Source organism: Chironomus tepperi, unplaced genomic scaffold, assembly GCF_022539635.2.
Source record: "Chironomus tepperi strain 1889 unplaced genomic scaffold, CSIRO-AGI_Ctep_v1 contig_196, whole genome shotgun sequence".
NCBI lineage: Eukaryota > Metazoa > Arthropoda > Insecta > Diptera > Chironomidae > Chironomus > Chironomus tepperi.
The window spans coordinates 2,377,485-2,394,547 of record NW_027226318.1 but is presented as its reverse complement, the minus strand read 5'-3'; the positions used below and the strand labels follow the sequence as shown (position 1 = coordinate 2,394,547).

General features: G+C 32.0%; 1 protein-coding gene and 1 long non-coding RNA gene across 2 annotated transcripts; both read right to left on the bottom strand.

Moving 5' to 3' along the window:
• Positions 1 to 2,337: 2,337 nt before the first annotated feature.
• Positions 2,338 to 11,072, bottom strand: LOC139089853 (proton-coupled amino acid transporter-like protein pathetic). Its single transcript, XM_070639486.1, has 9 exons — positions 10,901 to 11,072; positions 10,540 to 10,725; positions 10,268 to 10,339; positions 10,125 to 10,180; positions 9,961 to 10,055; positions 4,693 to 5,141; positions 4,352 to 4,630; positions 4,071 to 4,254; positions 2,338 to 4,012 (listed from the first exon to the last, which is right to left on the bottom strand). Exons 2-9 carry the CDS (start codon positions 10,638 to 10,640, stop codon positions 3,809 to 3,811), a joined length of 1,440 nt encoding a protein of 479 aa, XP_070495587.1. The 5' UTR covers positions 10,641 to 10,725; positions 10,901 to 11,072; the 3' UTR covers positions 2,338 to 3,808.
• A 397-nt stretch (positions 11,073 to 11,469) lies between these two features.
• On the bottom strand, positions 11,470 to 16,333 carry LOC139089897 (uncharacterized). Its single transcript, XR_011544339.1, has 3 exons — positions 15,765 to 16,333; positions 13,932 to 14,239; positions 11,470 to 13,836 (listed from the first exon to the last, which is right to left on the bottom strand). It is a non-coding gene; the product is annotated as an uncharacterized lncRNA (long non-coding RNA).
• Between the last annotated feature and the right edge of the window lie 730 nt (positions 16,334 to 17,063).

The following is a 17,063-nucleotide window of genomic DNA, read 5'->3' as shown; positions in this document are numbered from 1 at the left end:
AATCATATCCGCAAACTTTACAAGCCTGACTGATTTGCTTATATTTTAGGATCATCAAGTTCATCCACTGTGTAAATATTTTTCAAAAATTCGCAATATGACGAGGGGTTAAGGCCGGGTATGTCATGTTGTACAGCTCACATCAAGACCCAAAAGTTTGGTCTGCTATGTAAACAGAGATTCAGCCTCAAGGATTTAAGTCATATTTTTAGACTTTGTTAACATCAACAGCAAGTTCCTTTATTTTTGTAGAAGAATATTTTCCTTGCATCATTTCATGCTGATCCATTTGAATTCATTATCTGATCTTATGCATAACATACTGAATACAGAATACATAAAAGATAATAAAAAGCTACCGTAAAATGCTGAACATCTTGTGCTTATATTTATGTATGCTTTTATGCATTTTCCGATGGAAAATAAAAAATTTCAGCAAATCATCAACACATTTCTGAATTTTAAATGGATTATACCAAGACTATACCTCGTTTGTTTACGTTCTGCCTTGCTTGATAAATGAGTGAGGGAAAGATAAACAATTTGAATGCTGTGAGGATATAAATGCAGCAATTTCAAAGTGATAAGTGATGAAATATTTTAGGAAGTTTAGGTTGGTAAACAGCAGCTTTCATATTTGAGGCTGGGTAGTTTAAAATTGATTACCACTTAAGCTTTAGATCAGGAGTGGGCAACCTGTGTGTCGCGGCACACTAGTGGAAAGCTCCAAGTGTTTGAAAATGCCATGAACCTTAATGCCATTTCGTGGCATGTAGCTTATTATATTAGTGTGCCGCGGAACGCAGGTTGTCCACCACTGCTTTAGATACTCAATTCCACTGCCAAATTCAACAACATACTAAGTTTAATTGAATAAGGCATTCCATACTCAAGTTCTAATAATTCTCGAATTTCGTATGTAAGCGTTGCCAAATCAGTCTAAACTGTTTAGATAGCTTCCATTCATTAGTAAAGCTTTACGATTTTACATCTTTAATACAAATATACAGCACGATTACTTCCACTCATTTTACTCAGTAAGGAAAATCGACGTGCAGGTGCTTATGCATGGCACACAATAACTGCTACTGTATGGATCAATTATTTTATGCAAATACAGCACATAAACTAATTTTGGAGTTTCAAATAGCATCGCGGTGCAAGTTTCAGGTTGGAAGCGGACCACAGAGTGAAAAATTGAATTTTAAAATAATTAGCAATTGTGATACTCACCGAAATAAGCTTCCATATTTCAGCAAACAACACGGATGAATTATTTCTATGAATGATCCTTGCGGCAGACTCGAAACTATTGAGAATGTTAATCCACAGTTGTTTATTTGCTTTCCACTCGTATCTGTATTGTTGATCCTTGAGACTTTTTTGTTGCTGGATTTTGATGTGCTTTGTGGATTTAGTGGAATCTCCTTAATTCTATTTTGAATAAATTTTGCCTCAAATCTTAGTAATCTTTGGTATTTTGTGAATACAGATAAGTATCCAGGAACGGTCAACTTGTCTGACATCTAGATTGGCAGCTGTACTCGATTCAATCTTTATGGCTATATCCACCGCAAGGATATTTTCCAATAATAAATTGCTATCCCATTTTTTATCCACGGAACCACAAAGACTAGCTGACTACGTGCGAGGATTGAAAAATATTAATCGAATTTTGTATCACAATTTAATAAATTTTGCACTTCCGTTGCTGTATATCTTATTATTCAGTTACATTACACAGCCCACAATTCTTCACGTCCCTTTTATATTTTTTATATCGATTCCTACGTAACTCCTACATGTCTTATTAAATAAATTTTCCATCAGTATTGTTGGATACAATTCATTTCTTATACTGAAAATACTTATTTCTATTGCATTGAAACTTTGAAATACGTTACGACGCGATACACATGTTCCAATGGAAATTCGAAAATTGGAAGAAAGCTTCACTTCCAAATGATTTTTAAAAGCTTTCAATATTCCTCCATTCCTTCACATTGGAAGTGGAATGAAGTGAAACGTTGGAAAATGGAACGGAATATGGAACAAAAATCCGTTAAAAAGGACAACAGTTTGTGAATCTTAGCAGTAACGGAACATCCAAAAAACCGTTAGACATAAGGAAATGCTTCCGTGTCATAAACCTTACTCGAGGGAATAACATCAATATTTCAATTTTTATGGCTGACAAGTTTTACAGAACACGAGTTGACATGTGTATGTAAATACAAGATGCTTTTAAGCAGACACAAAGTCGACAAGCTGGATTATGGAAATAACATACAATTTCATGCATAATAGATAGAAATCTTATTGAAAAGAGACTTTAAGTAAGCAAAAAAATGTTTTTTTGATTTATTTAAAAAAGTATCGTTTCAGCACTTTGTGCTGCTTTTATAAAAAGTCATGTAAATAGCAAGTTTTCTTTGAAAAAAATTTTATAAAAATTTCTTAAATAATTAAGTGCTTCGTCATCAATTAAGTTCTACATACTTCCAGTAAGCTTCAATGGAAGTAATACTGGATTAAAGCTCATTTCGTGCAGAGTTGTTCTTTTTCTGGGGCTTGTTACTTAACTGAGTCAGCTCTTGGATGTTTCAAAGTCAAATTGTTGAATTTGATCATTTGTAACTTACATTCAGCCGTAAATGCTCTAATTATATGAGTAGCTCATCCTTACAGGCGAAGAGCATGTTATCGAAAGCTTATTCTGCTCTTGAGAGCACGCTCATTGCCTACTAGGATTAGATCCCAATAAAAGGCTTTCTCTCTGACTCTGTAGGTAGCTGTTGCCTAATTTGTACAAATTCTCTGTCCGCATGCTGAGCTGACATTCTATCATCACTGTTCTACGTCAAGTAGCTTCCCATAAACAGAGCAACTCTGCATTATAGATATCATGAGGCTAATTTACTGTTCATTTTTAAAACTTAATTAACTATCTAATTCCTATTAAGCCTTTTCATTTTCTATGGCAATGATAAGTAAAAAGGAAATAATAAAAAAATATCTCGTAATGTTCGGCTTTAAAGAAGCTTCTTCTTGTCTATAAAATTAAATGTCATCATTTTATTGCTTAATGGATTTTTCTCTCGTACTGTCATTTAATGGATTTTGTTTTGAAACAATAATGTGTGTATGATGACTGGGAGTTGGATATGGATTATCTTGGAATTTTTTTATGCTTCATAAATTTTTTATAGGATTAAAAATTTTGGACAACAAGGATCAATCTTAAAGTTTCAATTTTGGAGTAAATTCGTTCGTATAGAATATCCAACTCTAGAGAAATGTTTGTAACTTAACTTAATAATTAATATAAATGTCTTAGACTGAGACAGTTCCAGGTGTTTACTTTTATTTAGGGATTTCGAAACATATGGCAAGTATTAAGAACAAGCGTGAGGTACTATTTAAGGAATCTTCTATAGATTGTGCTAGTTTTAAGAAAAATTTGTAGCTTTAGATAGTCTCCAAATACATAGTGTCGGGAACCTGTCTCAGTCTGTGCCTTAACATATTTAAATCTCTTAATTAACTAATTAATAGCAATACTTTTTCAAGTTTCGTTTCAATTACATTCTTATTGCCTAAAATACACAATAAAGTATCAATATTATGGATGCTAAGCTTTAACTGCATTAGTGTCAGACATTAAGTCTACATAACATTTAAAAGCTTTCGACAACATCACGAAACTATCAAAAAATCTGATTTGTAATAAATTTATTACATCCATCATTCCTTTATGCATCAATATGATTTAAATTAGATTTTTAACCTTAATAAACTATAATTAATCTTAATAATGTGTCTTTACTAGATGTCCGCTTCCTTCCTCACTGCCAATGTATGTGTCAATAATGTCAAGAATTGAAACAAAAGCTCCGGCAAATAAGGCAATTGCTGAGAAAATCATGAGGAAGATATTCTTCCATAATTTCCAGTTGAATCTTCCAAATCCTTCATAAGCTGATAAGTATACACATTCAATGAATGCAGGAACCTATTTAAATGGAAATTTTATATTAAACGATAATCATAAAACTTGATATTAAGCTTACAAAGAGACCAAGACCGCTGAAGAAAACGGCACCGACAAGACTGATGACTGGCTCTAAATCAGGAACTGCAATACCAACAGCACCAGTAAGGATGATAATAACTGTTCTGATTGTGATTTCCTTAATGTTTCTGCCCTTTGAAATTTTTGATTCAAGTTTCTTCATTAAGATTTCCATTGGAATGCTGAAGATAGAGAATTAAGCTGTTAATAAGCATCAAATGGATCGAATGTTCATCCTCAATCCAGATAAACATCCCTAAATAATAAAAATATACTTACTAGAATTGAAGACCAAAGGTGAATAAAATTGCAATTCCAATGAGAACTTGTCCAGTGATTGCAGGCCATTCATCAGTTGGCAAATTCAATGTAATACTTCCTTGAATCTCTGATCCGAATCTAACGTATCCGAGGAATCCAAGAACGGTGTACATAACACAAACAGTAATCATAGCAATCAACAGAACACTTGGAAATCCGAGGAACTGTTGTGGCTTTTTCATGCTGTTTTCGACAGGCATAACTGCCCCAATACCTTCCATAGCGAAAATTACAGTACTGTAATATGAAAATGCGATGTTAAATGGACTATAAAACAATAAACTGATAACTGTTCATACCTGAAGAATACTGGCCATTTTGTCCATGATACAATTGCTGGCTTATCACTAATATTCAATGGTGCTGAGAAAATGTAGTAAAGAACGATACCGAATGTAACGAGAATAAAAACATTGGCACTTCCCGAGAATGGTACGAGCAATTTCAAATTACGAATCTGGCCGATGAAAAGGCATGGAATGATTACGAAAAGGATATAAATTCTAACACTAAAATCCCATCCCAATAAATCGTTGCAAATGTTGTGGAATGTGTTGGCAATAAAAACGATATAAACGCATCCGGTTGAGTAATATGTTGCCATAAGAGCATAATCAACGCCTTGACGTGCTGCTCTAGAATACTTCTTCGCCCAGTTTGGTCCATACTCGAAAACTTTCTCTGCTGTCTCGGCAAATCCCAGTACTGGCGTTTTTGATATTTTGCATATTTTGTGCGAACATCGAACCTGAAAAGAAGTAAAGGATAAAATATAAATTAGTTTTGTTGAAAAAACTTTGTCATAAAGTCATGAAGTTCTCATGTTCAGTAGAAAAAGTTGTCAATTCTATTGTTCGAAATGAATAATAGCATGGCTAGCACTAGAAGAAATCTCTGTCCATATAGTTTCGGAAAGTTTTTAATAAAATGTATTTATAGAAGCATTCAGTCACGGTTGTTTGAACTGCAGACAAGTATTTTTAATAAAAACCAAATTAGGTACCAATTTGACAGTCATGGTGATGATAACTTGATGTGACAATGTAAATAGCTTCTTATATTTTTGATGTTTCCGAGAAATTCAATTTACAGCCGTTAAATATGAATATAATTTCTTTCAAGCTGTATATTGAGGTGTCGGCAAGGTCTGTTATGTTTATGTATGGTAATTGGGAATTATTGACTAAAGACCAAGGCTGACGATCTATTTTAGCATTTCATAGGAAGTAGAATTTCAAGTGATGATGTCATGTACTATTTTTAAGATACAATGATATTTAGTATTGAAGCATGTAATCTCACATTTACATATTTGAGGAACTTGTCAATATCTTGATATCTGACTGATGAATGATCAGCCACTCATTCAATCTGTGAAGATCTGTCATACTCATTAATGCATACTATTCAGTAAGTGCAATAATCAACTTGACTAGAAATGCACTGTAATCGCCTGTCAAAGAACATTAAGACCAAGGTGATGCAATTTTCTTTTATTGCTTACATAAACACACAGTCGTTAACACTTGATCATTTTATAGCCACAACTTGAAACGCAAAATTGATTTCAAAAAGCTAAGCATATTGAATATTAAGCCTAGCTCATACTAGGTCGCAGCAATAAAATTTGAAAAATTTAAATCCTTTTAAAAATGCCACAAGGAACAGACACAAGCCTCAATGAGACTAAAAAGTATAAGATAAGCCATTAATTTCAATGTGATTCACTTTCAATATGTCTATAAATAGAGGCACAACTGCACAAGAAATAAATTGAGATGTTAATGTGTTAAGTCAATCCATTCGTAGCTTTAAAAGAAAATAAAGCAGACATTCATGGTTCTATGCAAATGCTCTGTTGAATTTTTGATGAGAACTGCTTGATTTCCTACTACCGTGTCGGCATACACGAGCAGAATGAGTGTAAGGTGAGTGCTTCGCATAAAATTATTAATGATGTTGTTTAAGGACGTTCATTTACCTAACCAGAATCGGAATTGAATTTAATTCACTTCCTAGACAACGACAGATGCTCGATTAACATTGGATATGCTATAATATTTTGAATTGCCAATTTTATGTCTTCAGCTACGGTTCTCAAACTTGTCATGGATAAAAATCACAGATTCTCAAACATTTCCGTCCGATAATCTTGAACTTGACTCTTTTCTTCATTCCATTCGTTTTCATTCACATGCTCGCGCACATGCTGATGATTTATGTGAAATAACAATGTTGTGAATGAATAGAATCTAGAGATGCAGTGACTGTGCGTTATTTACTTGCTGATCAATAAAATACGTACAAATTTAGCAATTATCGATTAGAATTTGAAGAGGCAAGGTTGAAGGACTGATAAATTTCATTATTAACAACTATGTAACTTGCTATTTGTACAATTGATAAGAACTACTTGACGCTTTTTTGCTGTTACAGTTTCATTTTCCTCCTCTACTCATTTCGTACATCATTTTGAACATGAATTGTAACGCAATATGTATGAAGTGTGCATTGCAACGGTATTCAGGTCATTTTGGTTGTTGTCGCTGTAATCACACATGAAATAATTCGCAAGGAATTTAATTGTTCACTTTTAAGCTTTATTTTATGATTGATTGGCTGTTTTTGGTTAATTCCTATAAATTCCATAATTGGGCTGTTAAGAAAATCCTTTAAAGTACTTGTTATCTCTTAAAATGACATGATAAAAATTGAAGTGGATTGGCTACCGGCTGATAATATTTGATCAATATCGTAGTTGGCCTTGAAATTTTGAACACACGATTGGCTTGGAGTGCTTACTAATTAAAGCTTAGAATTCTATCTTATTAATGATCTTGAACTAGATTTTATTAGCTATTTGTAATCCATTCACCTTGCCTGAAGTAGCTAAAAGCAATTGCATCAGACAAATGTCAAAATATCCATTCTTAATTAAGGTGACAGGAGATTTGCAATACTTGTTGAGGTGTTAATCTGTGAATTACTGAATGGGATGGCTCATTGGCTAATTAAGAGAGTGTTAATCAAGGTGAAAGTCTTGTTGCTCTATGGAATGAACTATCAGTCATAAACATTATTGCGCTTTAAAATTTAAATGCAGCCACAACAATGTAGCTTCATGAACAAGAGACTTTATAGGAACAAAAAATAGCGCTTCTTTTTTCAAAAAGGGAAAAAAAAGTAACAGACAATATCATCGACTGCTGCAATTATATGCATTTTTACGTTCCACATTTGTCCAACAACCGCATTTCAAAAAGTTCATTAAGAAGCATTCGCAAAAGAAGACAAGAAGTCAATAATTTCTGAAGGACCATCAAGGCTCTCTTTTCGTTGTTCATTCACATCAGCATCATATGATTGTAATTTAAAGCAACAAAAAAAAAAAATCTTTTTTTTTGGAGGCTTGTCCATCATTTGAGAACGAAAGGGAATGAAGAAACGTAAAAGGAAGAGATATGCTGATCATAATTGTGTTCCAAGAAAGGAATAGGAATGCAGTTTTTGACTAAAATTATTTGAAGATGATTTTTTAGTTCTGCAGAAATGGAAAGGGAATTTTTAAAGTGGTAGAATTACAATTCATATTAATTTTGAAATAATAAGTTGCCGCTTAGGGGCTTTTGACTACTTATATGAAGTATATTTACGTCTAGTTTGAGAATTTTCGTTAAAAGAACAGAATTGTTACTTTTGTAGGATTTATAGCCATAATGAATCGTAGATTGAAATAGTCTTACATAGCTCAGTGCATTAAGTACAAAATTGGAAGTTGTGTAAGATGTGGGTTCGAATCCCATGAAAATTTATGATTGATATTGTGTGACATTAAAAGAGATAGCTTTTTTTTGCAGGATTTACTTTTTCAATTAATAAGACTCAATCAACAGCATTACATCATAATCAACATGCTAATCTTCTATCCAAATGAACTTCTTACTGAGATAAATCATGCACAGCACCTATAAATTATGTTAAAAAATTCACTCCAACTTGATCTTGTACAAGAACTTAAAAACCCGTATCATGACAAATTCTGCGCAAAAAGCGAGTAATTTCACAAGAAATAACAGCATACTACAATGTACCATAAAAAATCATTGAATCTGCTTTTCAGTACGCCATTAAGTCTGCACATGATATAAACGAGACTTTTTTCAACACGTTTTTAAAGTGTATGAGAATATAATTTTCTTCTTTCACTCAACATCAGTCGGCATAGCATTAAATTGTCTGATAAAGTGGATGGGACACAAGAGAGATGAATTGCGCAGTAAAATGGCATAATTGAAACATAATTCGTACATCGATCGCATGTAGGGAAGTTGTAAATGTAATCGAACGAATGGAATTATTAATTATGGATGAATCTGAGCTTGATGTCGAATTTTTCCACTGCTGACCTTAGCTAGAACGTTTTAAAACTGATATCAAATTTTGCAAATTATATGCATGAATTTAGGAATTGTGCGATAAAATATCTACACGAGCATTTCAAGGTATAAGGCAACGATGATGCAATTAATTAAATTGAAACTTATAATCACGGAAATAGAACAAAATCGTGCAAACTAGAGATAACTTTAATTAAGGAACGAAACTCACAAATCGATCCCAGTGCATGGGGAATATTTAAGAAAAAACCAGTAAATTCCTTTTCAGTTCCTTTATGTCATATAATTATGATGCTTTTCGGAATGCTTACAATCGATTCCTTCTTTCTTTTCTTTTCTACTCTCTTTTCACCCATTCATTTGATTCTGCTGCGTAGATTGTCAAGTGAAGAGGATCTGACAATAAGGCGCAATTTCAATTCACGTGTTTGGCCATGCAGAATATATTAATGATTGAAGGAAATGGATCTGATAGCATTAATTAATTCACATAACCATTCTGCGGCAATGTACAAAATATAAAAGAAAATTTTAACCTTGAAACAACTGCGAAGTCAGCCATCCGTCAAAGTCGTATCGAATATCGCAGTGGCTTTGACAGAAATTCGTTTGGCCAAAATTGAATCTTTTTTTTCGCGGCAAACTTGTCAATAATTGAGCAAGAGTATACCGAACTGTGTGCCACATGAGTGTAACTGTGACATGGTTGCTTTGTGCGACATAAAATTTGTCACATTTGTGTGTCGCTCGGGCAATTCGAGAAAGATTCGACGAATTTCAATGAACTGTGATTTTTCTTTGAATGATCAAGTAGTTGTGTATGAAGAAGACAAGACGACAAGACGAAGAAGATAAGAAAATATTCGCATAGATTTCAAAATTATCATGCCTGTGCATCTTTCACTTCGATTTTTTGAACGATTGTTATGGATATTGACATTTTGTAATTAAAATTAACACTTTACGCGATGTTGGATTGCGTGAAATAGGTAAACGAATAACGACTTGTTTTTTTGGACACAATCTTGTTGTCGTTGTGGCTCCTACTATATTTGCATAAAGACAATTGACCACATTATACGTCACGTGCTAAACGATTTGTGTACTTAACTTTTATAGCTTCATTGTAAATAATTAAAGAAATATTCTATGCACATTATGTAAACTTACCAAAATCCATACACAATGCGTACAAATGAGACCAACGATCACCGTCATAATTGATGCGAATACCAGACCAGCATTGTTGAATGCATTTGGCATAGCTGGATAGAAAGTGAGAGGAAATTGTCAGTAATTAGAAAGTAAATTTAATTAGTCTTGATGACACTTACCCAAAATTCCCGTTCCAAGAGAACTTTTAAGAAGATGAATGAGTGCGCCGGTTGTTCTGTATAGAATAAGTCATTAAGAATCAATTAGTCCAAAAATTTATGCTAATTCATGTGAATCGGAAGTGATTATTTAACAAACTTACGTGTTTGGCTTATCAACTTCTCGGTGTTCGAAGGGATTATATGAATCATCATAATCGTAGGCTAACTTTGAGCTGTAAAGTGATTGAAATAGAAGTTAATTTATTGCCGCTTCAATCTCGATAAGAAAAACTTTTTTTTTGGAAAGACACAATTGAGAAATCAAAATGAAAAGCTTAAAGATAAGAGCCGTTGGCAATTAATTGAGTAATAAATCATGTGATTGATATGCTATTAGCTTTATGCACCAATTAATTAATTAAAGTGAGCTTACGTGGAATTAAAGTCAGTTGCGGATCCAGCTTTCTCAGGATTTAATCCAATCGGAAGGATGACGGCTGGTGCATTTTGCGGATTCTTTTCACTTTTAGACATTTTTATTACAGTCAATCGCTTATATCCTCATAAATTAATATAATTCTACTGGATCTTTAAAATCTTACACAAATCTTGTGTTACACTGGAAATAAACAGAGAATATTCACAATTTACTTAACTTTCTTGTAAAGAACAGTCAATTGACCGAAATATCGCAACTACAGTCGTTAAAACTTAATTATAGTGACTTTATGCAATTTCACATAACATCAATGAAATTTTTTATTTAATTATGCGTAAATAGACTAGTAATTCACCTTGATTTCTATGCACATAAATTACACTTAAGCATACAACTTATGTATTATTATTTGCAACTATTTGTATTATAAAACAATTAAGGTAAAAATTTTTGTCTGATTTATTTATTTTTTTTCTTCAAAATGAAAACACGACTTAACAACTTGACACACGAACAGTAAATGAACAACTGAATGAATTAATAAGTCGCGAATATAGGAGAAACTGAATTGCCGATAGCTGAGTTAGTTTTTTTATGTAGAGAAAAATGAGACAATCAAGAATATTTTCTGTGCACTTATTTGAGAGAACTTCGGTTTTTAATTTATTTGTATCACTTTTCTATTATCTCGAATTACACAATTTGTCAATTTTACTATTTATACTCAATTTTGGACACTTGTTTTTCGACTAAAATGTGTTCGCGGATGTTTTATCAAAACAAAAATTATTAACCGATAAATTAAATTTGAATTATCTTTTGTTAAGAATTTCGTTGAATTTTTTTGAAAGTGAAATTTAAATTTTTGAAAACCGTTAGAATTTTTGATTTGAAATTTTGACCGTTAGCCAATCACGTGTACATCATAACACTCACATGCATTCCAAAACTCCTAAAACTCATAGCAAATAAAAAGAGCAAAGTACAAAAATTACATTTAAGTATTTTTGTTAATATCACGGCAACTACAAATAATTTCCTCAATTCCATGTTAAGAAGACCGCAACGAGAGACAAAAGAATGCTTTTACATCGTACAACAATTCATAACACAACCTGCTTGCTTATTCTGAGATTGAAGTTAAATAAATAAACAGTGAAAAATAAATAGTAAATTTTAAAAATAGTTTTGCAAAATATTTGACTAGCTAGACAATGAAGATTTAGAACAAGCACTAAGTCCACTAATTGACATTCCCAAGATGCCCTCAAGCACCCTTAAGAAGAAGACAATTAGCCAAAAAGAATTGAGACATAATAAATTACAGTACAAAGAAGCCTACATAATAGCTATTAGCATCGATGCTAGTCACACTAATTGCTGTGGAATAACAGTTCATAAACCATAATATTATGCAAATGTCTATAAACAGAAGAGTATATCTTGCCGGACATGTGATGAATATTTATGATTAAAGCTAGATCTATAGGGCTATTGATCAATGATATCCATCAATAATTGAAGATGTAAGCTCAGCCCTTCTTATAGAGCGTCACTTAGCTCATAATCACATCCCAATTCCCATGGACATCATATATGCACTGTACTTAGATAAAATGATACTCAATTTAGTTGACAGCACACAGTCGTGATTTTTCTTTCTCTTTACACCGCTCATTCATCCAATAACAACCTTTCGTGACTTTCTTGCCGATTTTATTGCGTCTTATTTTGTCTTTCTCTTAAGTAATTTTTGCATAAATGCGTCTTAACATCTTTTCAAGGGCATTTTTTTGGGTGAATTGGGTCAACAATTATGTTTTTTTTGCATGAGTTTCTTCCTCTAATTTAGTTCCACACACGAATTTCTTCTTCGTATTTCAGTCATTTTACGTTACTTGCTATTGCCGTGTTCTTGACTTCTTTTCGCTTCATATCAAATTGTCGCAGTTAATAATATTACAATGGTTAATTTTTTTCTTGTCAAGTGAAACTTTTATTCATGTTATTCGATATCAATTTTAAACTTGAATTTTACATGTGTATGTTATGTTTAAGTGCGAATTTTTTGACTGATTGGTTGACTGGATGTTAGTTTTGATAGTTTTTGGACTTTATCTGTTGAAATTTTGTTTCTGGATCTTAAAAAAGGTTTTGATACTTCTTTTTTATGTCTTATTACTTGCTTCAATCATCACACATTGGTTCCTTACCTTTAAATTGCACTTTAAATTCAAAGTTTCAAATTATTGTTTACAAATTTGAAAATTTTATTTTTTCATGAAATTTATGGTTAAACCAGGTCTTTTACTTGTCACAGAGTTGATCTTTCTAGTGCTTAAAGCTAGAAGATACTTAATCTGTAGATCCAAGACAGTTAAAACAGGCAAAAACACAAAAATTATCCATTTTAAAAAATCTGATGTTTACCTCAAAATTTTTGCCAAAAAAACCCAAATTTTACAACATTCTTATGTGCAATAACTACATACATGACTTCCATCAACGGCAACGTCACCTGGTTACAACAAGTGGATGATGTTAAACTTTTTTAAAAAATCAAAGTCAAGTGCCGCAAAAAATTATTTTAATCGTTGAAATATTACCAAATGTCTGTAGATAACAAGTCATGATGATTTGCTGTACAAATTTCAATCAAAATAGGTCGATATCCAAACTTTGAATTGATTTCTAAAACATACAATACACAACACAAATTTCAATTCAAAAGAATGCGAGAAAATAAGAAGAAAAGTTGCTGAAAATAATTCAATGGATTGTATTATGGGCAATGAATGATTCTGTCTAATTAAAATGATGTAATATTCTATTCTAATTGTTATGTAAATTGTGAGAGAATTTTAGAATATTCATTCCATATAATTCATTGCCATTAAGGCATAGATACTGATTACTTCAATTCTAATTAAAGATGCTGGATCATTCCAGGTTTTATAAATGACACTTAATGACTGAACAGCTAATAACTTAGATTATAAAATTTTATACACTTGCAGCATGTACGTGACAATTTTGTGAGATGGAAGTTTTATAAGATCGTGAAAACTTGTTGCAACATTTGATGGAAAAGTACGCAGGTTCTTTGTTTGGTGATGGAGAATGCCAAATAAATACACAAGATCTTACGAATTCCAGGAAACTGTTTAGTGTAAGGATGATAATGAAACTGGAATTTCTCTTATACAAAGTAATTTTTATGGAAAATCCATAAATTGAGACTATCTAAAAATAGCTACTTACTAGATATGTTCCTGACAATGAAGATAATTCCTAAATTAAAATAATGTGTTAATAAATATTTTGTTAATTTGATTATTAAGCCATTTAAAGTTTCAATTAGCATCTGTTCAACATTCTAGACTTACCCGAATATTAGTTTATAGCTTATTACTATTTATTAGCCGGTATTGTTTGGGAATGCTGAATGGCAATTCTTTCTGGTGTAAATTAAATAATTAAGAGTTTCTAACAAACTGAAGAGCATCCCGTATTTGTTAGAGCAGCGCTGTATCGCCGTATTAACGATAAGAAGCAGAGTAGCTCTGAAGGCACCGTAACGGAAGGATTTGAACTATTCACGACCCCCACGGTTCATCCAATTGGGCTGCTCAGGTAATTTATTTAAATTTCATCAACAAGTTTGGAACTAAAGTAAATTTGCTGTCCATATAACCTAGAGTAGCAAATCAATATTGTCAATGATCAGTTACAGACAAGAGAGAAGCTTTAAGTTAATTTCTCTAGTTTGAAGGCTAATGGAATGGAATAATTAAGCAACAAGTAAGATTGCTTAGAGTTTAAAGGTACATAAAAGCATCGGTACTCAAGGCGAATAACTCTAAAGGATAAATAGAGAGGAACTTCAATAATTACCAGGATCTCAAAGTTGAATATTGATGCTTTTGTTAGAGTCAATGATCTAATTGACTAGTTAACCATAAGAATTCTCAGAAACAACAAATGGTAACTTCCCGATCTTAAATATATCCAGTAAGACTCATTTCTTTTTTGAAAACAAATTTTCCCATGTGATCAGAACGTGTAAATTCGAAGTGTAAATAATTTACATTAGAGACAAAATGAATATTTTAGCATTTCATTAATAGTAAACAAGAACTGCTTAAAAGATTTTATAATCGAATAATTTTGACCTGCCACAATGTTTTGATTATGGAAGTTCGAAGCGTGCACGCAAATATTTTTTAATTATTCAATATTAAAGGCAAAATGATCACGATTTTTCTGTCAATTATGGACTGTGAATTCCTTATAAAGTGGAATATTTGGAATTTTATTTTTTTGTGAGCAGAGCTGTGTTGAGAATTGGTATTCAGGACAAAAGAAAATTAACGGAAATTGAGGATTCAAAATGTAACGGAAGTTGAAAATTCAAAGGAAAGTTCAAATTTTGAACTTCATGATTATTGGCGCGAAAGAGAAATTTTTCGTAGAAAGCTTCATTTTGGTTTGAATTCTTAAAGAGGAAACATATAAAGGAAATATAAAGGCTAAATTAGAAGTAAAATATCAATAAGTATAAACCTCAAAAAGGTATTAATAAAATTACATATCACATGCTGCGTCAGTAATCGTAAACTCAAATATTTAAGTAGTTTTAAGTAGGAGGTCATAAATTGATAAGGGATGTACTACAAAAAATATATAAATAATATAAAAATTTAAGTGCTTTGTTTTTATGACTGAATCGGAAATTTACGACAAATCATCAAAAAATTAACTAAATTTACACTTGCTGATTTGCATTTTAAACCACAACAATGGCATCATCGGAACAAAAAAGCTGCAATAACATGCAAATTTAAGGTAAATTTCCATTCAAAATTCAGAAATTTGATCGAATCTAAAATTAATTTTACTATCGAAAATCGTCATTCAAATTTATTTCCATTAAAGCTATGACGGACTGTTTAACTGCGCAGCACTTTGCAAATTGATATCAAATGAATTAAAAACTGCAAAATTGCTTTTTATTAACTTTAAATTGGAATCGATTCAAAATTCTGACAATGATCAATGATTCCTTAAAGACGTTAAATTTGATTATCATCTGGTTCTTGCCAGACTTGATTTAAAGAAGTTCGCAAAAAGAAATTCTGGAACGGACAAAACCTATCAATTGAAGACAATCAAATATTTATTGAAATTCCGTTTTAAAATAAGATGAAAATTCGTCTTACTTTTGTTATGATTCCATATATTGTTATAGATGATGTTTGAATTGTTGGCGTAGGTCAGTTGCGTCTGTAGACAATGAACTGAATTTCGTCGTGTGACTATTTAAGCTCATGAAGAAATGGAATTTTTCGAAGTTCTACGTAATAAAATGTTTAGAATCAGTTGAATTGATATGATATCTATGTGATATTGGACATGCATGGAGAAAATAAATTGATTCACAAATTGTTGATCTTGACTCAGTTTGAATTGGTATTGGTCCGTTATTCGACTAAGTTGGTGTTATCTTCATGAGTGAAAGTCAGAAATTTGGAAGTTTTTGTTGATATTTCGAGGACGCAGTCGAATATTTGCATTACACAGCTCCATTGAAAAAGCTACAGTGATTTTGAAGTTTGTATGAATTCCATTAGATTGTTCTTGCCTACTATGTGTTTCTTGAAAGAGCGAATTTGTAGCAAATCTAATTATTTGCAGCCAAAATAGACTAAAAATAATTGTTACGATCCTATCAGAACAACTCCATAACTAAAAGAGAACACGAATCTCAGATTACTGAAGCAAGTCTACAAATGAGTTAATTAAGAACATTTCTATCCAATATAATCTACAAATCAACATCCAACAAGTAAGAAATCCCTTAAACATTCCAAAGAAAACGACTAAAAAATCCGAATCCAAAGTCACTTGAAACTGAATAATAAAAATTTCGAGCATTGTCCTGAGTATTCAGCAATAAACAGATAATACAAACCTCTATTGCAGATATATCTGCACAAAATCACACCAGAGCTATAAACGGCCAATAAATTATAAGCATTTGCAATAAAAATTACAACCGACATAATAAAAAATCCAGCGAAACACTTTAGATTCTTCAGTCGCTAGTCCTCGAGTGATATCGCCGGTATAAAGTCTTGCTGACGTCAAATCTTATCAATTTTAAGTACGATTATCTCTTCCGTCTTAGCTATTAATGTCGAGCGGTGTGCAGCGACCACTTTCTGATGGATTCCATTGGATATCGTCAAGTGTAGTTTTCGAGTGATCTAGAAATAACTTTTGTGATGTAACAAGAACTGTTTTTAGCTTTATAAGCTGTTGCCATTTTTGCTTGTTTATTCTTTTTTCATGTTCCGGTCCATTGACTTTTTGTATTTTGGAATTGGCTAATAACTTTCATGAAATATAGGTTTGTATTTTGTTTTCTAATCTGGCTATAGCTGTGTATTGCAATCTGTGAGATTAACAAAATGTCTCGACGTTGATATTTTTGGCAGCTATAATCGGTCAATAAATAT

Coding starts and splice junctions, on each gene's coding strand:
- LOC139089853 (XM_070639486.1), bottom strand. CDS start 10,640: ATGTCTAAAAGTGAAAAGAATCCGCAAAATGCACCAGCCGTCATCCTT. Junction 10,056..10,124: donor TCTTGGAACGGGAATTTTGG/GTAAGTGTCATC, acceptor CTTTCTATCCAG/CTATGCCAAATGCATTCAAC. Junction 5,142..9,960: donor CGCATTGTGTATGGATTTTG/GTAAGTTTACAT, acceptor ACTTCTTTTCAG/GTTCGATGTTCGCACAAAAT.